Here is a 25,258-nt window from a genome sequence, read left to right as displayed (position 1 = left end):
AAATTCCATTAGTTGCATGGGCTGTGGCCTCAGGTTGCTGTTGCCGAAATTTGCAGAACTCGATGGATCTGGTTGAATTCTGCCCAGTATATCAGTGTGGTGGTCTGTCCCCCTTTCGCAGCCTTTGGAGTAACTAGTCCAGAAGAAGTTGCATGGCTAGGTCCTGCATATGGCCATCCACATCCCATTACATTCAGTGGATGAAGTGGAATTGATTGCATCTGGCCATGGCAAGAAGATGAATAGATTGAATGAGCACATGCTGAAGCTGCGGGGTCACTGATCTCTGTGCTCCCCGATTCTAAATTAGAATTAGGCTCTTTTTTAGTGGAACCCTGGTTTGGGGGGCTGCCAGGAAAAAGGCAGCCAGTGTGAGCTGGACTTTTTGTGTGTACAGTCCAGGGGCCAATGGAGAAAATTTCCAGATTCCCTGAAACAACTGCCAACACTAAAGAGTTTTGAATAAAGCAGTCATTTATTTATTTGAAGGAATAATGCCAGGGTTTTACACCACGTCAGTGAAATCATAACTTGCTGTTAGAAACTTTTAAAATATTTAGACTTTTTTGTTTGTTTGTTTTCCTGGTGGATTGCATTTTGTGTTGGCTCATTGTTGGGAAGTCTTGTCTAATGTAACAGTTGATTTTATTCTTCTTCCCTATCAGCACTTTCATAGAAATCAGAGATACAAGCTCGGGAGACTGTCTTAAGAGCATTCCAAACAGAAGAATATTCATTCAATTAAATGATACAGGGTTTTGAGACCGCTAGAGAGGTTTGGGAGGAGTGTTAGTGATCAAACCCAGGAAAGTCTATGGTTCCTCTGTTGTTGGACTTCCCAAGAGCTGAGCAAACAATCAGACAAATTGGGCTGTTAGCCACCTCACTGTGAGACAGCAGGCTCCCCTCGTGCCCAGCACTTCCCCACCGTCCCTGAGAACAGGATCAATTTCCTTAACCAGTTTGGTCAGCCATGTTTATATGTCACGTAAAAAAACCCACTGCTCCATTTTCAGTTTTGCATCTTCTCATCAATATCACTGACTTTACAGAGATAAAGAATATAATCACATGATTGTGTAAGGCAGTGCATTTGGTCCACTACCCCACCCCTACCCCTGCCTTTCTAGGAATACCTTTCCCAGTACCCTAGCCAGGGGCTATCTCGCCTTTTAGATATGGGCCACTCACTGCCTTCTAAAGCAGTAGGCTCTGTGGTTAGAAAGCTCACACAACTGGAAATTCTTTCTTAGTTTGAGCTAAAATTGGTTCCCTAATAGCATCTACCCATAGGGCTAGTCCTAACCTCTTGGTCTACAAAGCAGGTCCCAAATCTCTTCCGTGTGACAACCCTTCGGGTATCTGAATGCACCTCTCAGACCTTCCCTGAGCCTCCCTTTTCCATAGACTAAACTTTCCCCGTTCTCTTAAAGGGCATTTATAAATGTTGTGGTAACCGTCCCTTTTAAGAGATTCCAGTGCCCCTGCTGAAATGGGGCATCCAGGTGGCACACTCTGTCTCAGATGTGGTCTGTCTCATTCAATGTACTGTTATTGTACAGCCAACTGTTGCCTTCCACATTCTGGGCATCATGCTTACCTAAATATCACCTGAGCTGACATTGGTTCTTTTGGCTGCCAAATCCCTCAAATTTACTTAGGGGTCAACTAAAATCTTTGGGTTTGTAGCCCATGAATTACAGCTAAGTCAGGTGGTCTTTCTCATTTTGCAATTTCACACTTGGTTTGTAGAATATAATTGCAGTTTTCATTTACCTCTGTTAAAATTCATCTTATTGGCTTCAGGCCAGTTTTGCAAGATCTTTCTGAGTTTTGAATGCTCACAGTTTAGTGTCACCTGCAATTTTGATATGCAGACATTCTATATGTTTGTTCTTAAGTTATTGATTGAATGACATGTTTCTGAAAGCATTTGTTTCAACCAGGGGGCTCAATAAAACGTGAGCCATTATTATTATTATTATTCACACACAGACACACACAGACACACACGTACATGCACAGACACTGCTCCCCTTGCCTTCACCATGAAGCCTTTCCCAACGCCTCACACAGAGAACTCCTCCCTGACACCTTAGTGTGTCAAGCAGAGCGAGCTCTTCACTGGAAGGAACTTGACTTTTTATGCTTTCTGGATCCTGGTGACTGGTACATAATAGTACAAGTTAGTAGAACAAAATGCAGGGAATCCATCAAAGGGACTTCACCTCTTTGTACCTGTTTCCTCATCTGTCCAACAAGTATGATGCTAATCCCTGCCTCTTTAGTTTGTGGTACAGAAAGTCCAAGAGTGCCTGACTAAGTTCCTGACAGACTGTAATCAGTTGGTAAATCTTGATATTATTCTTATTCATAATATGATAATTCACACATAGAAACTTCAGAAACTAATGATAATATCTCATATTAGCCAGTTATGACGGACTAGGCACTGGAGACAGGTGAATAAGACAAGGCTTGGGACAACATACTAGATACTTGAAATAACAGCCAGCTCTGTGTTCGATGAGTATGGGATGCATTTGAGATCAGCAGAATCTGGAATTCAGACTGTGTTCTGCCCCTCAGCATGTGGGGCACCCCATTTCTGTTTCTCAGTTGGGCAAAGCAGGGCTGCCCACAGGTTCTTTTGGCTTTGCTCAAGTCCTAGTCCTGGAGGATATGCTTGGAAAATAATCGCTGGTGGAAAAGGGCCTTTTCTGATTTTTCTGGGTTTGACTTAGGGAGTCTTCAGATCACAGGAGTGTAAGCATCTGCCCCATTGTCAGAAATTGTGTCGAATGCTCTATTGCTTGTGAAATACTGCAAAATAAAACAGCATTGCTAACTTGGTCCTTTCTCCACAAAACACATTAGTCAGCCTCACGAAGGGGGGACACATCTAGTGTCGTGGAATGAGTGTGCACCGTGGACCCGATCCCCAGTGATCGCTTACGGCCAGTGTGAGGCCCTACCTCTTGCAGCCTCCACTACGTCGACTGCCCAGTGGGGAGATGAATCCCTGCTTTGTCTCTCTTGGGGAGGATCAAAGGAGCCCAGAGATGAAGGAGTTTCAGACCAATATCGTGTGTGTGTGTGTGTGTGTGTGTGTGTGTGTGTGTGTGTAATTTTGGGGGTTAGCAGAGCAGTGATGCTTGTGTTGAGTACAGGTGTTCAGCCCTGGAGCCTGTTGCCAAAGTCTTGGCAACATTTTGGAGCAGGTGCTCATCCCCACCTGATGAACAGGAAGAGGATTAGTACAGGTGGATCAGGGTGTGTGCATGTTCTTATCTTGGGAGTAGAAAGAACATAAAAACATATTAATATCTTTCAAGTGTGAGTGAAAAGAATAACAGTCAAAAACCCGCTGTGAGCTTTGTGCACGTTCCAGGTCTAACTCATTTTGAGAAGTGGAAGAGCTTGCACCCAGGTTCTTTGCTGAAGACAGTCTTGCAGGAAATTATCTTCCTTTCAGCTGCCCCCTCCCTATCTTAATCAAATGCATTGGTGGTGCCGCGGAGCCAGCTTGCTGCTTCATGAAATCTCACGTTCTCAAATACAGAGACTCAGCTGTCATTGAAAATGTGACAGTGTACGAATCAATAGCTTCCTGTGGATTGGCCAGCGGGGCAGCGCACTCCGACAGTAACTCAAGATCATCCCATTCTGCCGCCCAATAAATACAGCAGGCCTGGGGGAGAAGGTACACTTTCGAGAAGCGATTCATCCATCCAGGTGTCTGAAACACCTTTGAGTAAACCCAGAGGCACACCTCTAAAAGCCAGTGATGGAAAGGGATGGATAATGAAGCCTCTCATTGATCGAGGCATGCTCCTTGGTTGCTGAAGAGACAGTACGCCTATCCCAGGCTGGGGCTTACTGCCCTTTGGTTGACTCTGGCTCAATAGGACCCGTGTCTTTTAAGTCAGTGGTCCCCAACTTTTTGGCACCAGGGACCGGTTTCCTGGAAGACAATTTTTCCACGGATGGGATGTGGGGGATGGTTCAGGTGATACTGCGAGCGATGGGGAGCGGCAGGTGAAGCTTTGCTCACTCACCTGCCGCTCCCCTCCTGCTGGGCGGCCCGGTTCCTAACAGGCCACGGACAAGTACCAGTCTGCGGGCCAGGGGTTGGAGACCGCGGTTTTAAATGATGGGACTAATATTGGAGAAGACCAGCCTTACTCAGGAAAAACTATATGAAATTTAAAAGAAATCATTGAGTATTTTAAAGACACAGAGTATCTGGAAATTCAGCTTTAAACTGTTGTTGCATAGAGTTACTTTGGGCCAGTTTTGATGAAGACATAAGTAGCATTTGTCACAAACGTTATCAACTGCGTACAAATGCACAACTCGAAAACACTTGGAAATAGTCTATCTCTTAAGTAGGTTAAGCATCCCCTCTAAATCTTGTATGCATTTTTAATGTACTTACAGCCTCTTTTTAAATAGCGCCAAGTAGAATAATCTGTGTCAGGGCTCCTCTGAACCGTACTTACAAATTCTGCTGCAGCAGTGCCACTGTGAATGAATCTGTGAAGTATCTCGTTGCATTACAGCTCTGCATACATCAAAGACTCTTTCTGAACTGGATAATTATAGAAGGGGAAAAAAAAACATGTTTCAGTGCTACCTGAGAGTTATTAATATTACCTTTGAAATGACTAATTATGTTACCCATAAAGACTGGGAAAAAGTATTATGTAACTGGCTCATTAAAAAGGCCTTTCATAAACTTTGATCCCCCCCACCCCACCCTCCAAGCTCTCCTTCATTTCCATCATTACACTGATTTTTAGGTTTAATATTTATATACCAAAATGTTTGATGAATCCAGCACAGGCTGGCACCCTCCTGCTTCACAAACTTTGTCATCTCTCTGAGGCTGGGATGTTGAGCATGTGATTTAATTATCCTCACTCTTCAGGTAAAGCACATTGGCCACGAGCCCTAAGACTCAAGCAAGATTTGAACAGCACCTCTTTTCAAAAGGAGCGTTTGAAAGACCTGAGAAGGTGCCCCCGCTGATAGCAGAGAGTGGGCGCCAGAGGGGCTTTTCCAACGTTAAGACTTGAACTCACAAACACACTGTGTCAACAGCGCGGCTGCAGTCTTGTCACTAACTGTTAGGCTACATCAAGAGAAATGACTATCAGAGCATCCAGAACGGGGGTGGTGATGGTGCTGCCATCCCCTGAGCTGGCAGATCACACCTGAAACAGGATACCACGAGTTAGAGGAGCCCCAGGCAATGTGGAGTCCCTCCTGGGATCACCTGAGATAGTTGACAGAACGCAGAACTCAAGCATTAGAAGAAAAGTAGAAGGTTCTTGATCAATGAGTGAACAAGCCACCAATGTGTCCTCCTGGTGAAAAGACAGCACCAGGGGATATGGCTGCTGTCTCCCAACAGCTTCTCAGGCGAAAGAAGAGGTGATGAGTTCTGTGCAGCTTCAAAATACGATCCAGAGATAGAAACTCCCGGGAGAGAGGCTTTTAGCTCACAGCCAGGAAGAATAGTGTGATCAGGCTGTCTCAACATGGGACAGGCTGCTTTGAGCGGTAGTGAGCTCACTGCCACCGGCAATGTGCAATTGGATGTGGGATGGCCCTTTGTCTCGCAGATAGGCTTCAAGCACCAGTGTGGAGCAGGGGAATGGACTGAATGTTCCCCTGAAAAAGAGTAGGCCAATTAAGTCAGTAAGTATTTAGAAAGGGCCTACCATGTTTAGTGCCAAGAAGGTGTTTCATTTTTCAAAGTGCCCGCAAATAAAGTTGCTTTGTTTTTCCTCACCAGGAGATGACCCATCCCTGGCCTACTCCTCTCACTGCCATGCAGACTTCTGGAAACTCTGAGCAGAGCACATTTTCCATCCCAGGACAGGTCAGTTATCTTCCTTGCTCCATTTTCCTTGATCTGATGTCTGTTATACCAATCTTCCCGTTGGATTCTTAAAAATAGGAATGGCCTTGGTGTTCTAAGCACCATAAAATGTAGACTCTCTCATGTCCCTCGGGATGTTAATACAAATAGCATTTTATTGAAAGAGAATCTTTAAGAGAATGTCCACCAGACTCTGGCATGCGAATCCTAATGCCTAGAGCACCGCCACTGGCCAAGCTACTGTGCCCAGAGCTCGTGGACTGGAGAGAGAAGTGAACTCATCCCTTAAGAAAGATCCAGTAGATGGTGGAACAACATCCAAGATTGTTTTTAATTAAAAAACCCTGTACTCTTCAGTCTAATGAATCAGTTTTCCCTTTTGTGTATCACTTGTAGTCCTCGTTCACAAGCAGGCAGATCTTCACACTCCAACACGCCATATTGACAGAACTTTTTCTCTTACAGTTCTAATCAACTGTTTCATATAATTTTTTTCCTCACTTGCTCTCAGTAAGAATTGTTTCTCACCATCAGTTTTTTAAAATGCCTGAGTAAACATGGATATTCTAATAACACACTTTAAAAGAAAAAAATAATGTCTTCCTTCTTTTCTTCCTTCCTTCCATCCAATTAACCATCCATCCACCCATCCACCCATCCATCCACCTATCCATCCACCCATCCATCCATCCATCCATCCACCCATTCATCCACCCATCCATCCATTCATCCACCCATCTACTCATCCATCCATCCATCCATCCATCCATCCATCCATCCACCCATCCATCCATCCATTCATCCATCCATCCATCCATCCACCCATCCATCCATCCATCCATCCATCCATCCACCCATCCATCCATCCATCCATCCACCCATTCATCCACCCATCCATCCATTCATCCACCCATCCATCCATTCATCCACCCACCTACTCATCCATCCATCCATCCATCCATCCATCCATCCATCCATCTACCCATCCATCCATCCATTCATCCATCCATCCATCCACCCATCCATCCACCCATCCATCCATCCATCCATCCATCCATCCATCTATCCACCCATCCATCCACTCACCCATCCATCCACCCATCCATCCACCCATCCATCCACCCATCCATCCACCCATCCATCCATCCGTCCACCCATTCGTCCATTTATTCAAAAACTACTTACTGAGGACATATGATAGTCTTAAAATTAGGGATGAAGAAAAACACAAAACGACAGAACAATGTAGCACATGTCTTCATAGAGAATAAAAGGCCCAAGAAGGATCTAACACTCCCTGGGGGCATTGACGAAGTGCTCAGAGGTGGCAGCATCTGGAGGCTGCTTACAACTTTGACAGGTGGAGAAGGGCACCAGAGAAGAACACTCCATGCAGAACAGGGTGGCAAAGGCACCCAGATGGATATGAGGGATGTAGACTATTACGGTCTCGAGTGGCTGGATCCTGGTTTGTGTGATGGGGAGCAGAGAGACACAAACCCCAGGCAAATAAGTGCATCTCTGGGAACGGCCTTGAATGCCAGCCAAGGAGTTTGGACTTTATTTGTAAGAGAAACCCAATCACATCCTTTAGTTTTCAGAGTCATCGTTTTGAGAGTAACACTGGCCTAAACTGTGTTTAATTATCCCTTCCCACCTTTGAAAGGGGTCAGAACTATGAGCAGCCACCCCCTCTGTCCCTGTCATGGGCTGTGTCCTTCCTTCCTGGAGCCCCACTCTCCCTTGTCAGACATCCCTGGGCTTGGTATCCTTCTCCCTGGCATCTCAGCCAAGGGATCAATTCATCTGTTTTGGGCACTGAATCCAGCACTTGTACAGCGATTGCAGTGCTTTTAGCTGTGTTCTCCAATTTCGGAGACAATTCGTGCAAGTCGCAATTTTGATATTTGCAAGTGTTTACAATAGAACTGGTTGTTGAAATCGGCTTTTGTAGTAAGTGCACAATTTGGAATCAGGCCTGATTTGCATTTTCTGCCAATTATCTGTGCTACCATCAGCCACATGATAAAGGTAGAAGCAAGTGGGATAAAATGGTGAAACCAGGATGGCTACCCACCCACTCTTTTGTTTTGCTTGATTCCTGCCAAAATGTTGGTTTGAAAGAAAAGTACATTTTAAATAACAATAATATTAACAATGCATATAATGCTTCCATGTGCCTCGCCAGGTTCTAAGCACTTAATACATAGTAAATAATTGAATCCTCACTACCACTCCAAGAGGTCGGTAATTTGACTATCCCTAACTTACAGAGGAGGAAACTAAGGTGCAGAGTCAAGTAATATGCTCAGAATCACTCAGCTAATAAACGAGTGAACCAGTCTTCAGATCCAGGTGTTCTGGTGATGTTTTGTCACACCGATTTGCAGATGCTCCAGTTCAAATTCCATCTTCCAAAATGTGGGTGTCTCCAGCGAATACATGTACCTGGGGTGCTGGCCCTTTCCTCAGTGCTTGCACCAGGACTAGGTGACACCACCCTCTCAGAAAGCATCCGTTTCTTCCATTCACGAGAGAGCTTGCATGGCGGAGAGGGCCAGCACCCCAGGTATACAAGCCCAAACTTGCCCTATACAATTGTAATGCAATCTCTTTAAAATAATAACAAGTAGAAATATTGGTATATCATTAAGGACCTGCAAATGGTTAACTCCTCATTTATTTGGCACTTGGGAAAATGAGGTGATCTGGATAATTGAAATTCTTGGATAGCCAAAGGTTATCCTGCCATAGGAATCATGTAATAGGAATCATTTTGAAATATAATTAATATTTTCCTGACTTCCTATAAAAATTATCCTGAACATGCTTTAGCCTTTCTTGATCACTTAGACATTATTGTGAGTATCAGTTATTGTAGAGTGCTGTAATATTATACCATGCTGTAATTGTGTCCTCGGGAGCTATTGAGATGGCTAGGAATGCTTGCCTCTCTATTGAATGGCCATAGACTCTTGTGCTTTTTAAGTTCTGACTTTGCTGTGTCATTTTCTTTGGCACCCTGTGCTGTCGGTTTTCACGTCTCAATTTTCCTAGTGGCTGTGCCTCTAGAAGTGTTTCCACTTTCTCACCATCTGTGATTTGCTAACGGGTGGGAATCAAATGGCCAAGCTTGTTAGGGTCTAATGTCAAAAGTCAGTTGTCTAGCAGCGAGGGGAAGAAGGCTTTGAGCAGCAAACTGCGTGGGCTTGGTGACAGCCCTTTAGTTGAGAGGCCTTTTCCATCTCTTGTGGAGTTTATGGTCGTCTTCTGGAGTAGTAATCATGACAGAAGATAAGTCTCTTGGGCAACAGAATCATGCTAAATCGATTGGAAAGTTCACTTTTGATTCAAACACAGCATCATTGTTCTTGCTTAACTTCTCTTAAAGATAAATTATGCTGTGATGTTATTTTTATTCCATACGGTGGCAAGATTAGCCTTAAAGAGTAGATTACTTGCAGCAGATTGATATAACTAATTCTTCTTTTTCAAATTTTTTTTATTGAACTGTAGTTGATTTACAATGTTGTGTTAGTTTCAGGTGTATAGCAAAGTGATTCAGTTATACATACATGTGTGTGTGTATGTGTGTGTGTATGTGTGTGTGTGTGTGTGTGTGTGTGTGTGTATATATATATATATATATATATATATATATATATATGTTCTTGATATAATGAATTCTTGTATTTACTTGAATTCATTGTCTCCAGTTTTGGAACACTTGCTTTGCCATTGAAGTTTTCTCCTCCATCTGCGAGGAGCTGTGCATGCCCTGTACATCAAGGCAGAGCTTCTGCCTGCAAGTTGTGTCAGGATCCACACAGGTGTCCACACTCCCAGAGAGCCTGATGTGTTCAAATCCGGATTTCTCAAAACACTGAATGAATTGTCTTGAGGGTGACTTTCAAATAAAATTTAAATCCCTTTAGATAATTTGTTCCACTTGCATAGTTCAAATTGCTTCCTGTACTTCACCAAATTTGTGATGAAGTTTTAAGAGCATGTCTCTTGTGAAAATAAGATACATCTATTGCATATGTGTCACCATCAAGGTAGAAAATTGGAGTTGTTTCTATAAAATAGAACTGAGCAAATCTATTAATTACCGTGTTATTTACACTTCTACAAAAATCACAGTTGCTTGTTTGTTTGAACCGAGTCCCCTTTACTTCCACAGGGGTGTCATTGCCTAGCTAAGTGACAAATTATACACTTGAATCTCTCACATATGGGTCATTTGTTCCCATGTTGCACACATTTCCAGATAGGTACCAGTCTTACGTGTAATTCTGATAAAATGGCAATTATGGCCGTGTTGTAGCTGGTTTGGCTGGCAAATGTTTATCCTTCAAACAGAGCTGCAGACAGTAGCCTAATTAATGGAATTCTTAACAGTGGTTTCCCATTGGCCAACACTAGTCAAGTTATATCTTCAGCAATAACAAATAGATCTTTTGTTTCTCTTGTATCATTTAACTAATGTTTGTATTGTATGTGTTCTTCCTTATAGGAATCCCAGCATCTGACCCCAGGATTCGCCTTACAAAGTAGGTGTTTTGAAAAAATCCTTCTTTTTTTTTTTTTTTTTTTTTTTTTGCGGTATGCGGGCCTCTCACTGTCGTGGCCTCTCCCGTTGCGGAGCACAGGCTCCGGATGCGCAGGCCCAGCGGCCATGGCTCACGGGCCCAGCCGCTCCACGGCATATGGGATCCTCCCAGATCGGGGCACGAACCCGTATCCCCTGCATCGGCAGGCGGACTCTCAACCACTGCGCCACCAGGGAGGCCCTGAAAAAATCCTTCTTGATCCAAGCATCTCCTCTCCTCCCCCACTTCCTTCTCCTTCCTACCTAATGTCATGAAAACAGAATAACAACAATAATAAAAAGTCACATTGTGATGCATCCAATTGGTTTCTTTTTTCTCCCATCTGTTATTCATGGCAGGATTCTGTGAACGAGTATAACTGGAAGGGCTGCATGTTCAAGACCCGTTTCATTCAGAAAGATCATTTGACAGTAGAAAACATGGATGGTAAATGTCTGTGCATTTTCTTTTCAGAGTGGAGCGACCCGACCAGCAGAGCTTCTACAAAGTGAGTACCGTTCAAGTCGTAAGTACTCAGGTTTCTGAAACACACTTCTTTGGGGGCATTTCGCAAGGAAAAGGTGCTTCAGTGCTGAGCGAATCTTGTTCTCTCTCCTGCTCCTTGAAAACAGGAATCTTGCCTCATGATAACATGGGGTGTGGTTAGAGGGGAGAATGAGATTTCCCACGATAGGCAAGTTACAGTCAAAATGAGTGAATCACCACTAGGCTCTCTAATGGTGTAGAAGATACAGGCTGGGTCAATACCTGGGACACCAAAACAACTGTGATTCTTGAGTAGTTGTTGGAGCATTGTGTAACTTCAGCCACAGACATCGTTATATGTAATATTCAGCCACCACCAATTAGTATGGAGAAAGGACCCGCCTAAGCAGCCGTGCTCGGACATGAGAGGTTGGATGGATTGCTCTGGCCAGTCAGCCCGGGACCTTGCTGTTTGCAGGTCATTTGTTGACTGTATATTAAAGATAAGAGCACCCAGAAAGAGGTGGAATAAGTGATTACGTGACACTAGGTTGAAGTTCAGAAGCCAGGGCCCTGCAATTCACTCCTCACTCTCTTCCTTTTTTATTAATGTTCACTGAAGGAGGGGTATGGAGAAACCAATTTCCTCAGATTAACCGTTGTAGATTTTGTAATAGCCATTTGTCCAAGAGAGTATCAAGGGAGTAGTTCTCTCACAACTTCTTTCATTCTTAATAATAGAAAATGGAAGCTGACTTTTCTGTGTGAGTAATAGTCACATACTTGAAATTTTTCAAAATGAAATAATTTATGACATTCGAGTGGCCTCATGGCACACTTGAAGTGAATTGCTCACCTTTTGGAAGATCACGAATAATTGCATAAAACAACTGGGAATGACTCCCAAAGAGACCGAGGCTCTGGGAAAGTCAATGGTATTTCCACATTCTTGGTTCTGTTTAGTGGCAAAGCCCCCAAAGCCCTGACCCCATCACCAGACCTTTTATTTGGTTTTCTGGCCTAATCTGTGCCTTCTAATTCAAGGTTCCATTTCAACAGCCAAGAATCCTCCATTTAAAGAATCGAGGAAAAAAAAAAGAGACAAGAGGAAAATAAAACTATAACCTTGATTTAAGGACCAAATTATATGGAAACGTGGAAAGCAAAATCATCTTTGATATTGTTCATTTCACCTTTTCCAGGAATCATTTTGAATTGCCCTCCGCCTTGTTACCCTAGTAACAATAGACCTTATTCTCCTTACCTCCACTCCTAACTTGCCCCACTCTTATTACTAAGCCAGTAAACTTCACACACATACACACACACAGTTGAGCATTCAGGAAATCAGTGCAGGTTTCCAAATATGAAAACACATAAAAATATTTTTCCATTGCAAAATGATCTCCTAAAGCAAGAGTATCAGGCTCCTGCTGTGAAATATGCTGATTTCCATATAGACCGTAAAATGCAATATTTCAATAGTTTGTAACTAACAGAAATAAACTTGTCAATTGTGGTTTATAGCTAGAGGCTGCATTTCTAGAGAACAGCACTTCATAGCACAGGGTATATAGTGCATTCAGTAGGACTGAGGTTCTCTATAGGAGGCATCCGTAAACCTGGAAGATACTGAGTCTGTTTTATGAGTGAACTGCTCTCTTTTTAGCTGCCTGATCCAAAGTCCAGGCATTGTTCATCAGACTTCAGCTGGAATAAATTCCCTTCTTGTGGTAGGGTATAGGTTTAACACAGGGCAGGTCAGAGTTATAATAATTATTTTTACTTTTAGCTTCCAAATTATTATCAGCTTAGCCATTCCAGTCATTCTCGCATATTTCACTATGGTGTGCTTTTTAAGTCAGCTTCTAGGATTTTCCATCTGGCAGGGCAATCCTCTAGGCAACTAAGAACATCCTGAGTGTAGACAGACTGCTGGTGGCTAGAGCTTGGTGGGAAGCAGCCCCAAGTCAGCCCTGCTGCAGGAGAGACACCCTTCCAATGCTTTTGAATGTCCTGGGCAAGCTCCTAACCCTCACTGCAGTAGAGAGAGACGGGAGTCTTGTAAATCAGAATCCCTTAATTACTGGGCCACTTTATTTGTTTGCCTCATCTTGGCCTCGTTTCCCTGGATAACAAAATGCAGATCTTCCATTTGGGCCTGGATTGTTTATAAGAACTGCACGCCCAGGCACCAGGTCTGAAAAACACTGGTGCAGGAGTCCCTGAGTGCAAGCTGGGAACCAGCCAGGCTCTGTGCTCCTGGCTCAGCAGGATCACTGACCTTTGGAGAATGGGAGCTTTTCTCGCTCAGCATATACTCCATTGACACACAGTGCTTTTTATGGGGTGTCCATCTAAATGGTGACATCCTACCTGCTCCAGCTGACTGCCCGGGAGGCCAGAGCATGGGACTGCGGGAATTTCAAGATCTGGGCTTGAGCCTCTGCTCCATGACAGTGATGGTATTGGGGGAAAGCACTGACCTAGGATTCAGAGGGTGTGAGTTTAAATCATGGGGGAATTTATTTTTATTTCAGAGTATAGAGATAGAGTCCCTTGAGGGAAATGAAGCAAAGTAATGAGCAGATTGTATACGCATACAGGTATATATGCAAACACTTGTCACAATTAAAATGTAAATAGCTATACTCTTTAGTAATTAAACTCAAGGTCAAAGTGCATTTGACTTTAACCCTTAATAATTTCTGGAGGAAAGAAGACCTGGCACATGTTGTTTCCCTCAGCCTGCATGAGTCTGAGTTGTATTATAGTCTTGGAACAGGCCTTACCCAGGTCTTCTAAATGCAATGGAGTTTCAAGCCTCCTTCAAAAAAGGTCTCTCTCTGGGCTTCCCTGGTGGCGCAGTGGTTGAGGGTCCGCCTGCCGATGCAGGGGACACGGGTTCATGCCCCGGTCCGGGAAGATCCCACATGCCGCGCAGCGGCTGGGCCCGTGAGCCATGGCTGCTGAGCCTGCGTGTCCGGAGCCTGTGCTCCGCAGCGGGAGAGGCCACAACAGTGAGAGGCCTGCGTACCGCAAAAAAAAAAAAAAAAAAAAAGGTCTCTCTCCCCAAAAAGAGAGTGGGGCATGGGCTGTCGAAGGTCAAGTTGTATTTCTCATGCTGTGCAGTTGTGTATTTGTACAGTAATATCATGTTCGTTCTGCCTCTAAAGCACCCATTTATTTCAATTGGAAGATTCAGGGATTGAATGGACACCCCAGACATTGGGTTACCTTCTAGTTTCTTCATGAAATCATTAAGGAACAATGGAGGAGAAAACAGAAACTAAATCCAAAGAACTTGGATTTTCCTCATTGGGTCGGATGGCTTCATCTAGCTGGTTATGACATCTTGTCCATTACTTGTCAATACAGTGGCTTTACCAAAATACATGACTCTGTTGGTCTTTTATGAGCTTTCCTGAATAGGGACAGATCAGATGCTTCCTGAGAAGCATTTTCAGACAGCAACCATGAGCTCAAGGGTTTCCATCGAGTCAGTCCTTGCTAGCTAGTCCTAGCTAGTTTTGTGAGGACAATTGAGAAAATGGCAGTTCCAGATATGCAGTTCCTTTGTCATCCTCGGCTGTTTGCATTTAGACTCTGTCCGGCTAGAAATCATCCAGACCCCCTTTTAATCAAGTAGCTCCTGTGTTTTAGGGCATGCTGTTGAAAATTCCTGGATAATTTCCATAAAAGCTCAACATAAAGGCAGATGTAGCTATAGGCTGTTCTTTCCTTGCCATAATACCCGTTCCTCCACCTACGGTATTAGGTGCGGGTCTGAAACCATCACAGCCGTGGACCCAGAGAGTTGACAAAAGGCCTGACAAAGACAGTCTAGTTGTGGCCAGTTTACCTGTGGGCGACAGGTAGTCATGCCACACGGACAAATGCTTGAATGTAGCACTAGTTAGGAGGAAAGGACATTATACTCTCACAGTAATGGCAGACACCTGTGACAATAATCATTGTGCTGTTGGGTCGTGCGCAAGGCTAGGTGCCAGGTCCCGTGCCAGGTACTCATATACATCACCCCATTATACTTAGCAGCCACCCTGGAGGGGCTCAAAATTATTCCCATTTTACAGATGAGAAAAGCAGAGCTAGAATATTGTCCCTCCTTATGAAGTATACACAGTCCAGTGGGAGGACAAATTGACTGTTTATCTCGAATGGACATGTTGGCTATGAGTACACAGAAGGGCCGAGTCAGTTACACTGCTCTTCATGGGAAAGCTTGAATGCACAAAGCCCTCTCTTTTCCCACCGGGCTGTCCCTTCTCACGGTATCTGATGGGTTCGGGGCACAGCCTTCAAATAGACTTGAAGAACTGAAGTTGATGGGAAGCAGTCCCACAAGAAATTATACCTCTCTGTTTTAGATGATTCAAAACCTGGTCAAAATTGCTTGATTTAACTGAAAGATCATTATCTCTAAACTTGTATTGATGTGATATGAAGATTTCATTACCACAGGGAATAGAAAGAGTATGAGAATGTTTTCTGGTTTGCTATGACGAGTAACAAGCGTTACATCATTTCTTAGACGAATTTTGAAACAATTTTTTTTACCAAAAAACCCCAAGAAACGAAAAACACATTCATGAAAATCCTGACTATCTTTCTACCAAAATTTTCATCATTGAAAATATTTGCTTTGAGAATCTGATTTGAGATTTGAGAAAGAACTCCCACCTCTAGCAATTTCATATATTCTTTCCTAAGTAGATGTCTGGTCTGCTACACACTTTCCGTAGCAAAGTAACTGTGTAATGAGGCAGGGGAAAAAATGACTGTTATTTTCATAATCAGATTAATTCTTAATCAGAATACATGATTTGGTACTTGGAACTCAGAAATACTACTAATCAGTTTGAGGCTTACAAAAGCCAAACTAAACTCTCCCAATAAACTGAGAATCTTGGTGACTGTCACTGGTTGCAGCCATTCCGGCTTTCAAACTGAGACGTATGCCAACTCTTGCTTTTAACCTGTCTTGTATGCCCTGCATCATAGAGCTTGCCAACTTTTCCTAAGGACTTAATATATTTTTGGAAGTTCTCCACTGCATCAGGGACAGCCACCTGGGAGCAGAGAAAACAAAATTTGGCAGCCTGTTCAAGCTGTGAATTAAAGGTAATTCACAGTTTGAAATGAATCAGCATGAGGTCCTTAAGAAGAGTAATCAGACATCAAGAGGATTTTATTTTGAGGACTGTATATTGGCTAATGTGACAACAAGCAATATTGGCATTTAGAATGTTCGTGTCAAGAAGCACTGAAGCTGCTGGTGCTTGACGGGCACCAAGACTGAAAACTGGGCCTCCTTTGACGGGAGCTTTGGATTTTCGCTTTCATTACAAAAGCTGCAAACATAGCGTTTGTGCTCAGGGAGCATAAATCTTGAAAGATAAGGTTTGATTTTTGTGTCTTTGTTCATGTGCCCAAGATTTGTATGTTTCAGGTGGATTATGAGACACGTCTGTAATTAGAAACAAACATCTCTCTCCCTTTCTCTCAGGGAAAAGTCAAGTATCTCCTCTTTTCTACCTGATTTGCATCCATGTTTATATTCATTCATTCACGATTTCATTCCTTTCAGCAGAAAGGGGTTGAGCCCCTACTGTGTATATATCTCTGAGCGAGGCAGGGTGGTACCTCAGGGTGGAACACTGCACATCCTCCCCTCAGGGAACTCACAGGTTACTGAGGATTAGACTTGCACGGATAACGCCAATACCTCAACTAACTCATAACTACTGAGTGCCTATGGCGTGCCAGGCGCTTTCTTTCTTTACAGGCCCAAAGGAGTCAGCCGTATTATATTCTACAGCAGCAGAAACCAAAACTCAGAGATACTGAGTGAGTCACCCAAAGGGCCACAGTAACAAAACCACAGCCGGATAGACTCCAGAGCACATGCTCTTAACCCGCCTTAAAGCCATCCCATGGGCCGTTTGGAGAGGGCCTTCCCAATTTGAATTCAGGTGTGATCTTGCCCTGGTATCAGACCAAAGTAGACTGACCCCAGGGGAGGCCCAAACGGTCCCTGTCATTTTGGTTTTGATCAGGGAAAGGATTGGATCTGAACACTGTCTTGAGTCAGGCCTCTCGTACACAGCACGCGCTGATGGGCACTGATAGGTACTCTGTAGGCAGCCACTGATCCAGCCTCAGCTCAGGGCCTGCAGCCAGATGGTGTAACCATGCCTGTAAGATGCTTCCTTTGGTGAGGTGCAAAGATCCAAGCCTGTAAGGGACTTTACCACCCCTCAAAATCCCCTTGAGGGTGAGTTTGGTGGCCTGTGATGGGAGCAGCATCCAGAAATCTCCATTTTGCCATATTAAAGTAAAAAGAAGAGAACTGGTATTTGGGTCTGTTTTTAGGACAGGTTTGTCCATTACTTTTCATGCTTACCAATGTGGAAATTGCTTTATATTATTGGAAAGTTGCTTTATTTTATTGATATATCCTCATGGCAGAATAATTTTTAAAAATTATTCCCAACGTTATCAACCAGTGGCCTTATTTCTAAGTTCTCCTCGAGATTTTGAACAGTAAATGGTACTGAAGCAAATAATGCTGGTGGAAGTTGCTGAAGTTAATAAGCAAGAGACCAAAGTAAAAATAATTCCAGCTGTATAATTGAGCATAATGTTTTGATCAGACACACACATGCGTGCACATCCTCTGTCTCCCAGAATATCAGACCCCTCTAACGCATCTGATCTAATGAGATGCACACTCTTTTTTCAGTCACTAGATTCTATAATGCTATGACCAGGGCTACTTTTCATGTGCCCAGCAACTTATAATCTTATAGCACTTTCACACAATGTATTAGCCTCATGTGAGTGTCGCAGCAATCCTGTTAGATAGCCAGGTGCAAAGAAGCCAGGCTTGTGGGGGGGGAAGATATTTACCAAAGTCCCCCAGCTAGGGAGTGGCGGAGCTGGGCCTGGAAGCGAGGACTCTGCACTTCCATCAGAACGTGCTGCCTTGTCCCCATGTTCCCTAGATGGCTGCAGGGCCAGAACTCATCAATCAGAGCCCTGACAAGTCTTCCAGGCCCAGATGAAGAAAATATAGCAGCAGTGCAGAAAGCCCCATGGATCATTCCTAGAAATTAAAAAGAAACAAACACCTCCCCCCAAAAAAACCCACCCAACTGAACCTGGAATAGATGAGAAGGAATATTCACCACTTAGCTTCTGAGCTATTCATTCTGCTTTTCCATCCTATCAAGCATTTCACAAATAGCCAGATACTTTGCCCCAGTTACGTTATTGGGAACGTTGTGTTTAAATGGTCTGCTCTTGATACCTTCTCAGAGCTGCGAAAAGCCCTTCCATTTTGCTGATGAGTGGGGAGCAGTGTTGGTAGAACATGGCAGATGCTTGCACGATTACAGTAGTAAAGTCAGTTGAAAAATTTGACAGATGCCTTTCTTTGTGGTTCATCTGTCCACTGTAATATGAGGACCAGGAAAGGAAAAGGTCTCAAAGCTATTTGGTTGACATCTTCAAATATGCTGCCTATATTGGGATGGAGCAGGGTGGGGTTGGAGTATGCCTTCTAAAACCCAAAGGAACAAAACTGTTTTTCTTTGCTACCCTGTGAGATCTTGGCATCCAAGTACAACCTGTAATACACTACTTGGTCCTTGGCAAAGTTTCCAGGGTGCCCGAGAGAGCGATGAGGGGGAAGAGGGCATAGAAGGTCATGATTTACCGAGCCACCAACTTACAATTCTGCCACCACCACTGCCTAATTTCAGGAGTGACCTCATTTCTGCATAAGTTGCCCACTTTTTAAAACTCCCAGATAGATAGCTCAATGTTATAACTCTGTGGGATATTTCTAGATTTTCAAGAGAAAAATCCAAAAAAGTACCTAATGCTTATAGTATCTAGAAATTGTCTAGTATATCTAGAAATTGAGAGGGTCATTCTATATCTCTCCAAAGTCATTTTCATATATCATGTAGTAGAGACAGAAGGGTAGCAGACTAACTGCATGTGAGCTATGTGCCTGGGTCATTACAGTCACCACTTACAGGGACCGTCTGGGGGCCAGGCACAGGGGCAAACATTTCACAAGCATTAGCTGTTTCATCCTCGTAGCATCTCTGAGGCGGGATGTCCTCATCATCACCAGTCCCAGGATTGTCCTCTGAAAGGCTCAGAGAGGGCACCTAGCAAATACCCCAAACACCCATGGCCGGACAGCCAATGCCACTGATGATGCAGGAACCGGGCCTGCCTGGAGTTCTCTGCACTGTGCCTTTGCTCTGCTTCACTCATTTCCTCACCTGCCATCCTCACAACCCCTCTGTAGGATGAAACTGGTCTTATGGAGAAGGAAATGGCATCTCAGAGCCTTTCAATGAGTGGCTCAGGATTACACAGCCAGTTATGGAAGGAGACGGACTTTCACTCTAGGATTCTTGGATTACAAAACTTGAACTTTTCTTTCTGATACCTTATCTGCCACACCCCTATAAAGTTTCAACTGAACAATTATGAATTAAGTACAGAGACAGATAATCCTCTTCTAGTTCTATGACGTTTTCCATTTCCACAGTGAGCGTTATCTTCATTACATTCAGGCTTGACTCAGTTCTGGGAGCCAGGAGAGGGGAGGGACCTCAGCTGCCAGGTGGCTCCAATCCCAGCTCCCTCACTTCCTGCTGTGTGACTTGATGAAGTCACCTGGCGTTTTCTGAGCCTTTGTTTCAACAGATATAACATGGAGAAGCGCTATCGCTCAGACTCTGTTGTGAAATGTGCCGCCATCGGATGGGCTCCTGAATGGGCTTGGACATCCATCATTTGCATTGTTCTCTCCCCATGTTAGCAGTGAGGAAAGTCGTGCTCAGGTGGCTTAAGCGTGGGCCCCAGGCTCACACAACTCACTGTTGCAAGGCTCAGTTCCACTTCTTGACTCCCAGTTAAGTGCTCTTTTTGCTAGTATCTGCCATTACTTCTCACAAGTGTTGTGTCGATGTGGTTTGAATCAAAGGATCAACTCCCAATGCCGAGATCAGTGGAATGAAAGCCAGTTGCTATGGGGGCCACTCCTCTCCTGCTTAGATTAGACATCCCCAGCATGCTTCTGGATGTTCCACCGTGTTGAGAAGAGTGAGTCCATTCTCCTACCCATCTACCCACCCACAAGGGATCACTATTTGATTCAGTGATAGTTTGAGCATTTGCAGAAGAATTTGAACAGTTAAAAAAAATCAAATATGTTTTACAATCTCACTGTCTTAGAGAATGGAATTTGGGGGTTAGGTCCACCCTTTATCTTCATGCTTTTGGGGGGGGAGCTGTCTCTCTTACTCTGAGGTTGAAGAGGACCTGAAGCCAGTGACCTGTCTTGACCTTTACAACGGGATTAAAATTCCAGGTTGCTACTGTGGTAAGCACACCTTGAAAATTAGATCCTGACACTCACTGAGAAATCTAAAAGTTCACCGCTGCCATGAACTTTGAAGATACGTTGCTTACAATTTCAGTGACAGCCTCTTGATTAAAATAATCCGCCTTTCTGTCTGCTAGAAAGAGTTTGTATGTGTGTGTGTGTGTGTGTGTTTTGGGGGGCGGTGCTAAAAGATTATATCTTGATGGATTTTTTAAACATAAAAAAATGGTTGTGGTTTGAAGCAAAGTGGTTTTCTGCATGAAATTTAAATCAACTTCAGCTCAATTTATAGTATTCAGAGAGAGCTGTGATATTCAGGGTGGCAGGAAGCCAAGAGACAGAAAAGATGTAAAGACACTCAGAGAAGATACTTCTGGGGGTCCTTCCCAGACAAACCTCAGTGACCCATGGTCCAAATGGCAGCCACTTTGAAACCACAGATTGCTGGGCCCAGGTTCTGCTCAGGAGGGAAATGCAGAGCAGGCACACGTCAGGCTTGCAGATCGAGAGGGCAGGCAGCCACTGATTTGCCCAGTGGCATAAAGAGCTGGAAGTCATATTCATGCTCCTAAAGCCGGGGCAATAGGAACCAAGCAATAGAGGGCATCTCACCTCTGAAAAAGATGAGGGATTGAGGCATTTGAAATTCCAGGGATTCTCCATCCTTCCTTCCTTTTGTATTTCTCTCTCAAGACAGCAGTTCATGGTGAGTCTGGCTTTATAATTAGTTGTGAGCTATGCCTGTGGTTCCAGGATTTTTAAAAATTTGATTGGGCTTTTTTTTGTTTTGTTTTTTGACATGCTGCAACAGGATTGGAATGTGTGTTTCTTAGGCAGCACATTAAAAAATACCTCTGTAACTCTCTGAAAGGAGCAGTTTCACACCAGAAGTGATGATCTCACTCTGAGAAAGCTGGCAGACTCTTTCCCATGCAACAGAGAGCAAATATTAAACCAGTTGGACAATATCAGGTACTTATAGGAGGGAGGGATGCGGAGCAACAGGAACGCTCAGCCTGCACAGAGGGGCAGCTCTGCCTGAGGACCTGAGGGGAGCTTGCCTCTCGTGTCACTTGAGGGTCTCTTCAGTCTGCTTTGGTCAGTCTGTGTGCCGAGGAGACTGGGACAGTGATGACCAAATTGCGATATTCCTCCAAACCCAAGGAATGCTTGGGAAAGCCCAACAAATACCACCAGTATTATACTCCAGAGGGTTCTAGAACCTCAGGTAGCACCTTTGGCTCTACTGACATAATAGGTTCACAAATCTGAGAGCTCCTTAGGGAGAAGTGTGGTATGGATTCGCCTGTGTTTCCTTAGCAACTAGTACAGGACCTGCTACACAGTAGATAACCAGAAATCGTTATCGAGTGAATGATACGTAGTAAAATAAGGATCCAGAAGGTGTCGGTTATTCTGAATTAATAATAATAGCATTTTTTAAAATGTTTATTTTGTTTATTTATTTTGGCTGCATTGGGTCTTTGTTGCTGTGCGCAAGCTTTTCTCTGGTTACGGTGAGCAGGGGCTACTCTTCATTGTGGTGCGCAGGCTTCTCATGATGGTGGCTTCTCTTCTTGCGGAACATGGGCTTCAGTAGTTGTGGCTCACAGGCTCTAGAGCACAGGCTCAGTAGTTGTGGCAGATGAGCTTAGTGGCTCTGCGGCATGTGGGATCTTCCCGGACCAGTGCTCGAACCCGTGTCCCCTGCATTGGCAGGTGGATTATTAACCACTGTGCCAGCAAGGAAGCCCTCTTACTAGCTTGGCTATGGTAATTATTTCACCATGTATATGTATATCGGTATGTGGGCCTCTCACTGTTGTGGCCTCTCTCGTTGTGGAGCACAGGCTCCGGATGCTCAGGCTCAGCGGCCATGGCTCATGGGCCTAGCCGCTCCGCAGCATGTGGGATCTTCCCGGACCAGGGTTCGAACCCATGTCCCTGGCATTGGCAAGCAGATTCTTAACCACTGCGCCACCAGGGAAGCCAAATAATAACATTTTTTTTTGTGTGGTATGTGGGCCTCTCACTGTTGTGGCCTCTCCCATTGCAGAGCTCAGGCTCCGGACACGCAGGCCCATTGGCCATGGCTCACGGGCCCAGCCGCTCCGCGGCATATGGGATCTTCCCAGACCGGGGCACGAACCCGTGTCCCCTGCATCGGCAAGCAGACTCTCAACCACTGCACCACCAGGGAAGCCCAATAATAACATTTTTTTTTTTTTTTTTTTTTTTTTTTTTTTTTTTTTTTTTTTTGCTGTACGCGGGCCTCTCACTGCTGTGGCCTCTCCCGTTGCGGAGCACAGGCTCCGGACACACAGGCCCCGCGGCCATGGCTCGCGGGCCCAGCCGCTCCGCGGCATGTGGGATCCTCCGGGATCGGGGCACGAACCCGTGTCCCCTGCATCGGCAGGCGGACTCTCAACCACTGCGCCACCAGGGAGGCCCAATAATAACATTTTTGAGATCTTTTATTCTTAGATTCCTCAATCCATATTGAAAAGGTAGTATCATAAGAAGAAATAAAAATGCTTGAGTGTGTGCACGTGCATGTGTGAGTAGTTTAGTCATGGAAAGCCATGGAATGTAGAGATTGAAGTGGACAGGCTCCAGAGCCATGTTGCCTGGGTTCAAATTCCACCTTCTCCATCTTTGAGTCATGTGACCTTGGCCAAGTTAGTTAACCTCTCTGTCACTCAGTTTCCTCATCTGTAAAATGGGGATGGTAATAGCACCTGCATGGTAGGACTAAATGATTGAAGTGCCTCTCGCAGTGCTTGATATCTAGGAAGCTCTCAATACACGTTAACTGTTGTTCTTCATTATGCTTAGGGGTAGTACTGTCGTTGTCACTCAGTGCTCTGAATCAGTGACATTTGCACTACATTCCAATCTTCAGTCACTTGGGGAACCTTTCCCTCCCTTCCCTGACTTATCCCAGAGGCTCCCAGTTGGAGGAAGATGTCTCCAGAATGAGCAAACCTGGACTACCTTGAGTCTTTCCTCTGTTGACCCAGCTACCCCAGGACCCGAGGATAAAAATGAAGAATGGCAGATATGTCTTAAATGCATGCACTTTGAGTACTAGGCACTTTCTTCTTCTTGGGAGCTCATCACAGCATCTTATCACAGCCACACTTGTGCTTTTAATTCTGTGATTACTTTTAAAAATCAAAGCTAGAACTTATGAAGTCCAGGTACTATGCTGAGTGTTTTATGTCCACTAGCTAATTGAATATTCACAACCCAATTAGATGCTGGCACCACTCTTACACATTTTACACAAAAGAAACTGAGGTTCATGAATGGAAACTAAGTTCTTGCAGCCAGTAATGGTGGGCTCTGTGTCGGGCTGGCTCTGGTCAGAGAGCCCTGAACCGCAGCCTTCCTGCCTACCCGTGAAATGGCCAGTCCTGGAATCCACCCGGACTCCATTGTCTTGGGAAATGGCAATACCTCCTCAGAGATAACAGAGGACCAGAACTTGACCAAAGACGTTCTCTGCCCCTGATTCCCTGGATAGCCTCTCACCTTTGGTAAAATCATCACTGGGGTAATTTCATAATTGTGGAGTCATAATTGTGGATTGCTTGGTTCACATCTGTATGAATAACTATTTCTGAAATATTATAACAAGCACGTTGGCAGTTTTCTAATCAAGTAGCACAGAATCCTTTTCTAAATTCCCATTTTTTGCATGCATAAGGGGATGTGTCTGAATAACAAAAAAACGTGAATAAAATTTCATGGACTAGACCCTGCCATTCTGTGAAACAAACACTCTGTTCCCTTGCCTGGGCAAATCATTCCTGATGCTGCAAACCTGCTTCTGTTTCCTTGGTCTAAAAAGACATTTCAGACTCTGCCTTTAATTATGATCAGGTTTGACTCTGAATCCCTTGAGAAATAAGCTTGTTTTTGCTGGGAGGGATGGTAAAATAACATTTAAATAGGTTTTAAAAATAAGAATGAAATCTCAGAAGACACACTATTGTAGAACATACTGTATATCAAAATATATCAGCACGTAGTTGTAACAGTGACTTAGTAAACACATTGCTGACTGAAGTATGAAAAATAATCCACTGAGGTGCTATTTCCCTCACTCCTTAGCACTGGGTTAAGAAAGTATCTCCATAAAGTAGACATGCACTGTGTAAAAATATTTGTGTGTGTGTGTTTTTTAAAAATATCTCTTTCAGGCCCAACAGACTAATCTTTCTTCTTGCCTTGCTAGGAAAAGTATACTATCAGGGATTTAGTTAAGTCGTATATTAAGTGAAGGTCTAAAACAGTTTTAGAAGATAACAACTCTGAGCAAAAAACTGTCTTTAGCAAATTGATTCTCAATGTGACATAAATTAAGTATAAAATACGGTCAAAGGAGGTTCAATGAAATCTTTCCAATCTGTCACCTAATTTAGAATCTGACACCACTTGTATTTTCTACTGGCACCACTATTATTATAAGAACATGAAACTGTAGGTAAAATAAATATATCAGTACAAGTAAATGAATTTCCATGTTCTGGAAAGTGATCTTTTCTCTGGATAGCCTGAATTATCCTGGTTAAGAGACCACCTCTGTGGAAGAACAGGGCTTCCGAAGACCATTCTTTTGCATAAAGTTTTATGTTAAATTCCTAGAAGCCCTGTTCCAAAATTATACAATATTAGGAGTTATTCCTTAGAATATATCCCTCTATTACTCTTGCTAAAACTTTTAGATCTAAACTAAACTAACTTGTCTTTTAAAGTCATGGTTCAGTTTAGATCTGTTGTCTTTAATTCCATGTAAGAAGAAGTTTGATGAGCTATGATGAGACAGTTCGTTATGCACACCAGAGCATGTCAAACCAT

General features: G+C 43.9%; 1 protein-coding gene across 1 annotated transcript in view; it reads left to right on the top strand.

The window, feature by feature from the left end:
* The window catches only part of AFF2 (ALF transcription elongation factor 2), a 504,061-nt gene that overhangs the window by 330,923 nt on the left and 147,880 nt on the right, over positions 1 to 25,258 (top strand). Inside the window, exons 5-7 of the mRNA XM_060086669.1 lie at positions 5,801 to 5,887; positions 10,404 to 10,440; positions 10,954 to 10,987. Of these exons, the coding sequence (XP_059942652.1) occupies positions 5,801 to 5,887; positions 10,404 to 10,440; positions 10,954 to 10,987 (158 nt within the window). The remainder of the gene's footprint in view (positions 1 to 5,800; positions 5,888 to 10,403; positions 10,441 to 10,953; positions 10,988 to 25,258) is intronic.

This window comes from Mesoplodon densirostris, chromosome X, assembly GCF_025265405.1.
Source record: "Mesoplodon densirostris isolate mMesDen1 chromosome X, mMesDen1 primary haplotype, whole genome shotgun sequence".
Lineage (NCBI taxonomy): Eukaryota > Metazoa > Chordata > Mammalia > Artiodactyla > Ziphiidae > Mesoplodon > Mesoplodon densirostris.
The sequence above is the reverse complement of the archived record's forward strand: the minus strand, read 5'-3'. Positions and strand labels throughout refer to the sequence as shown.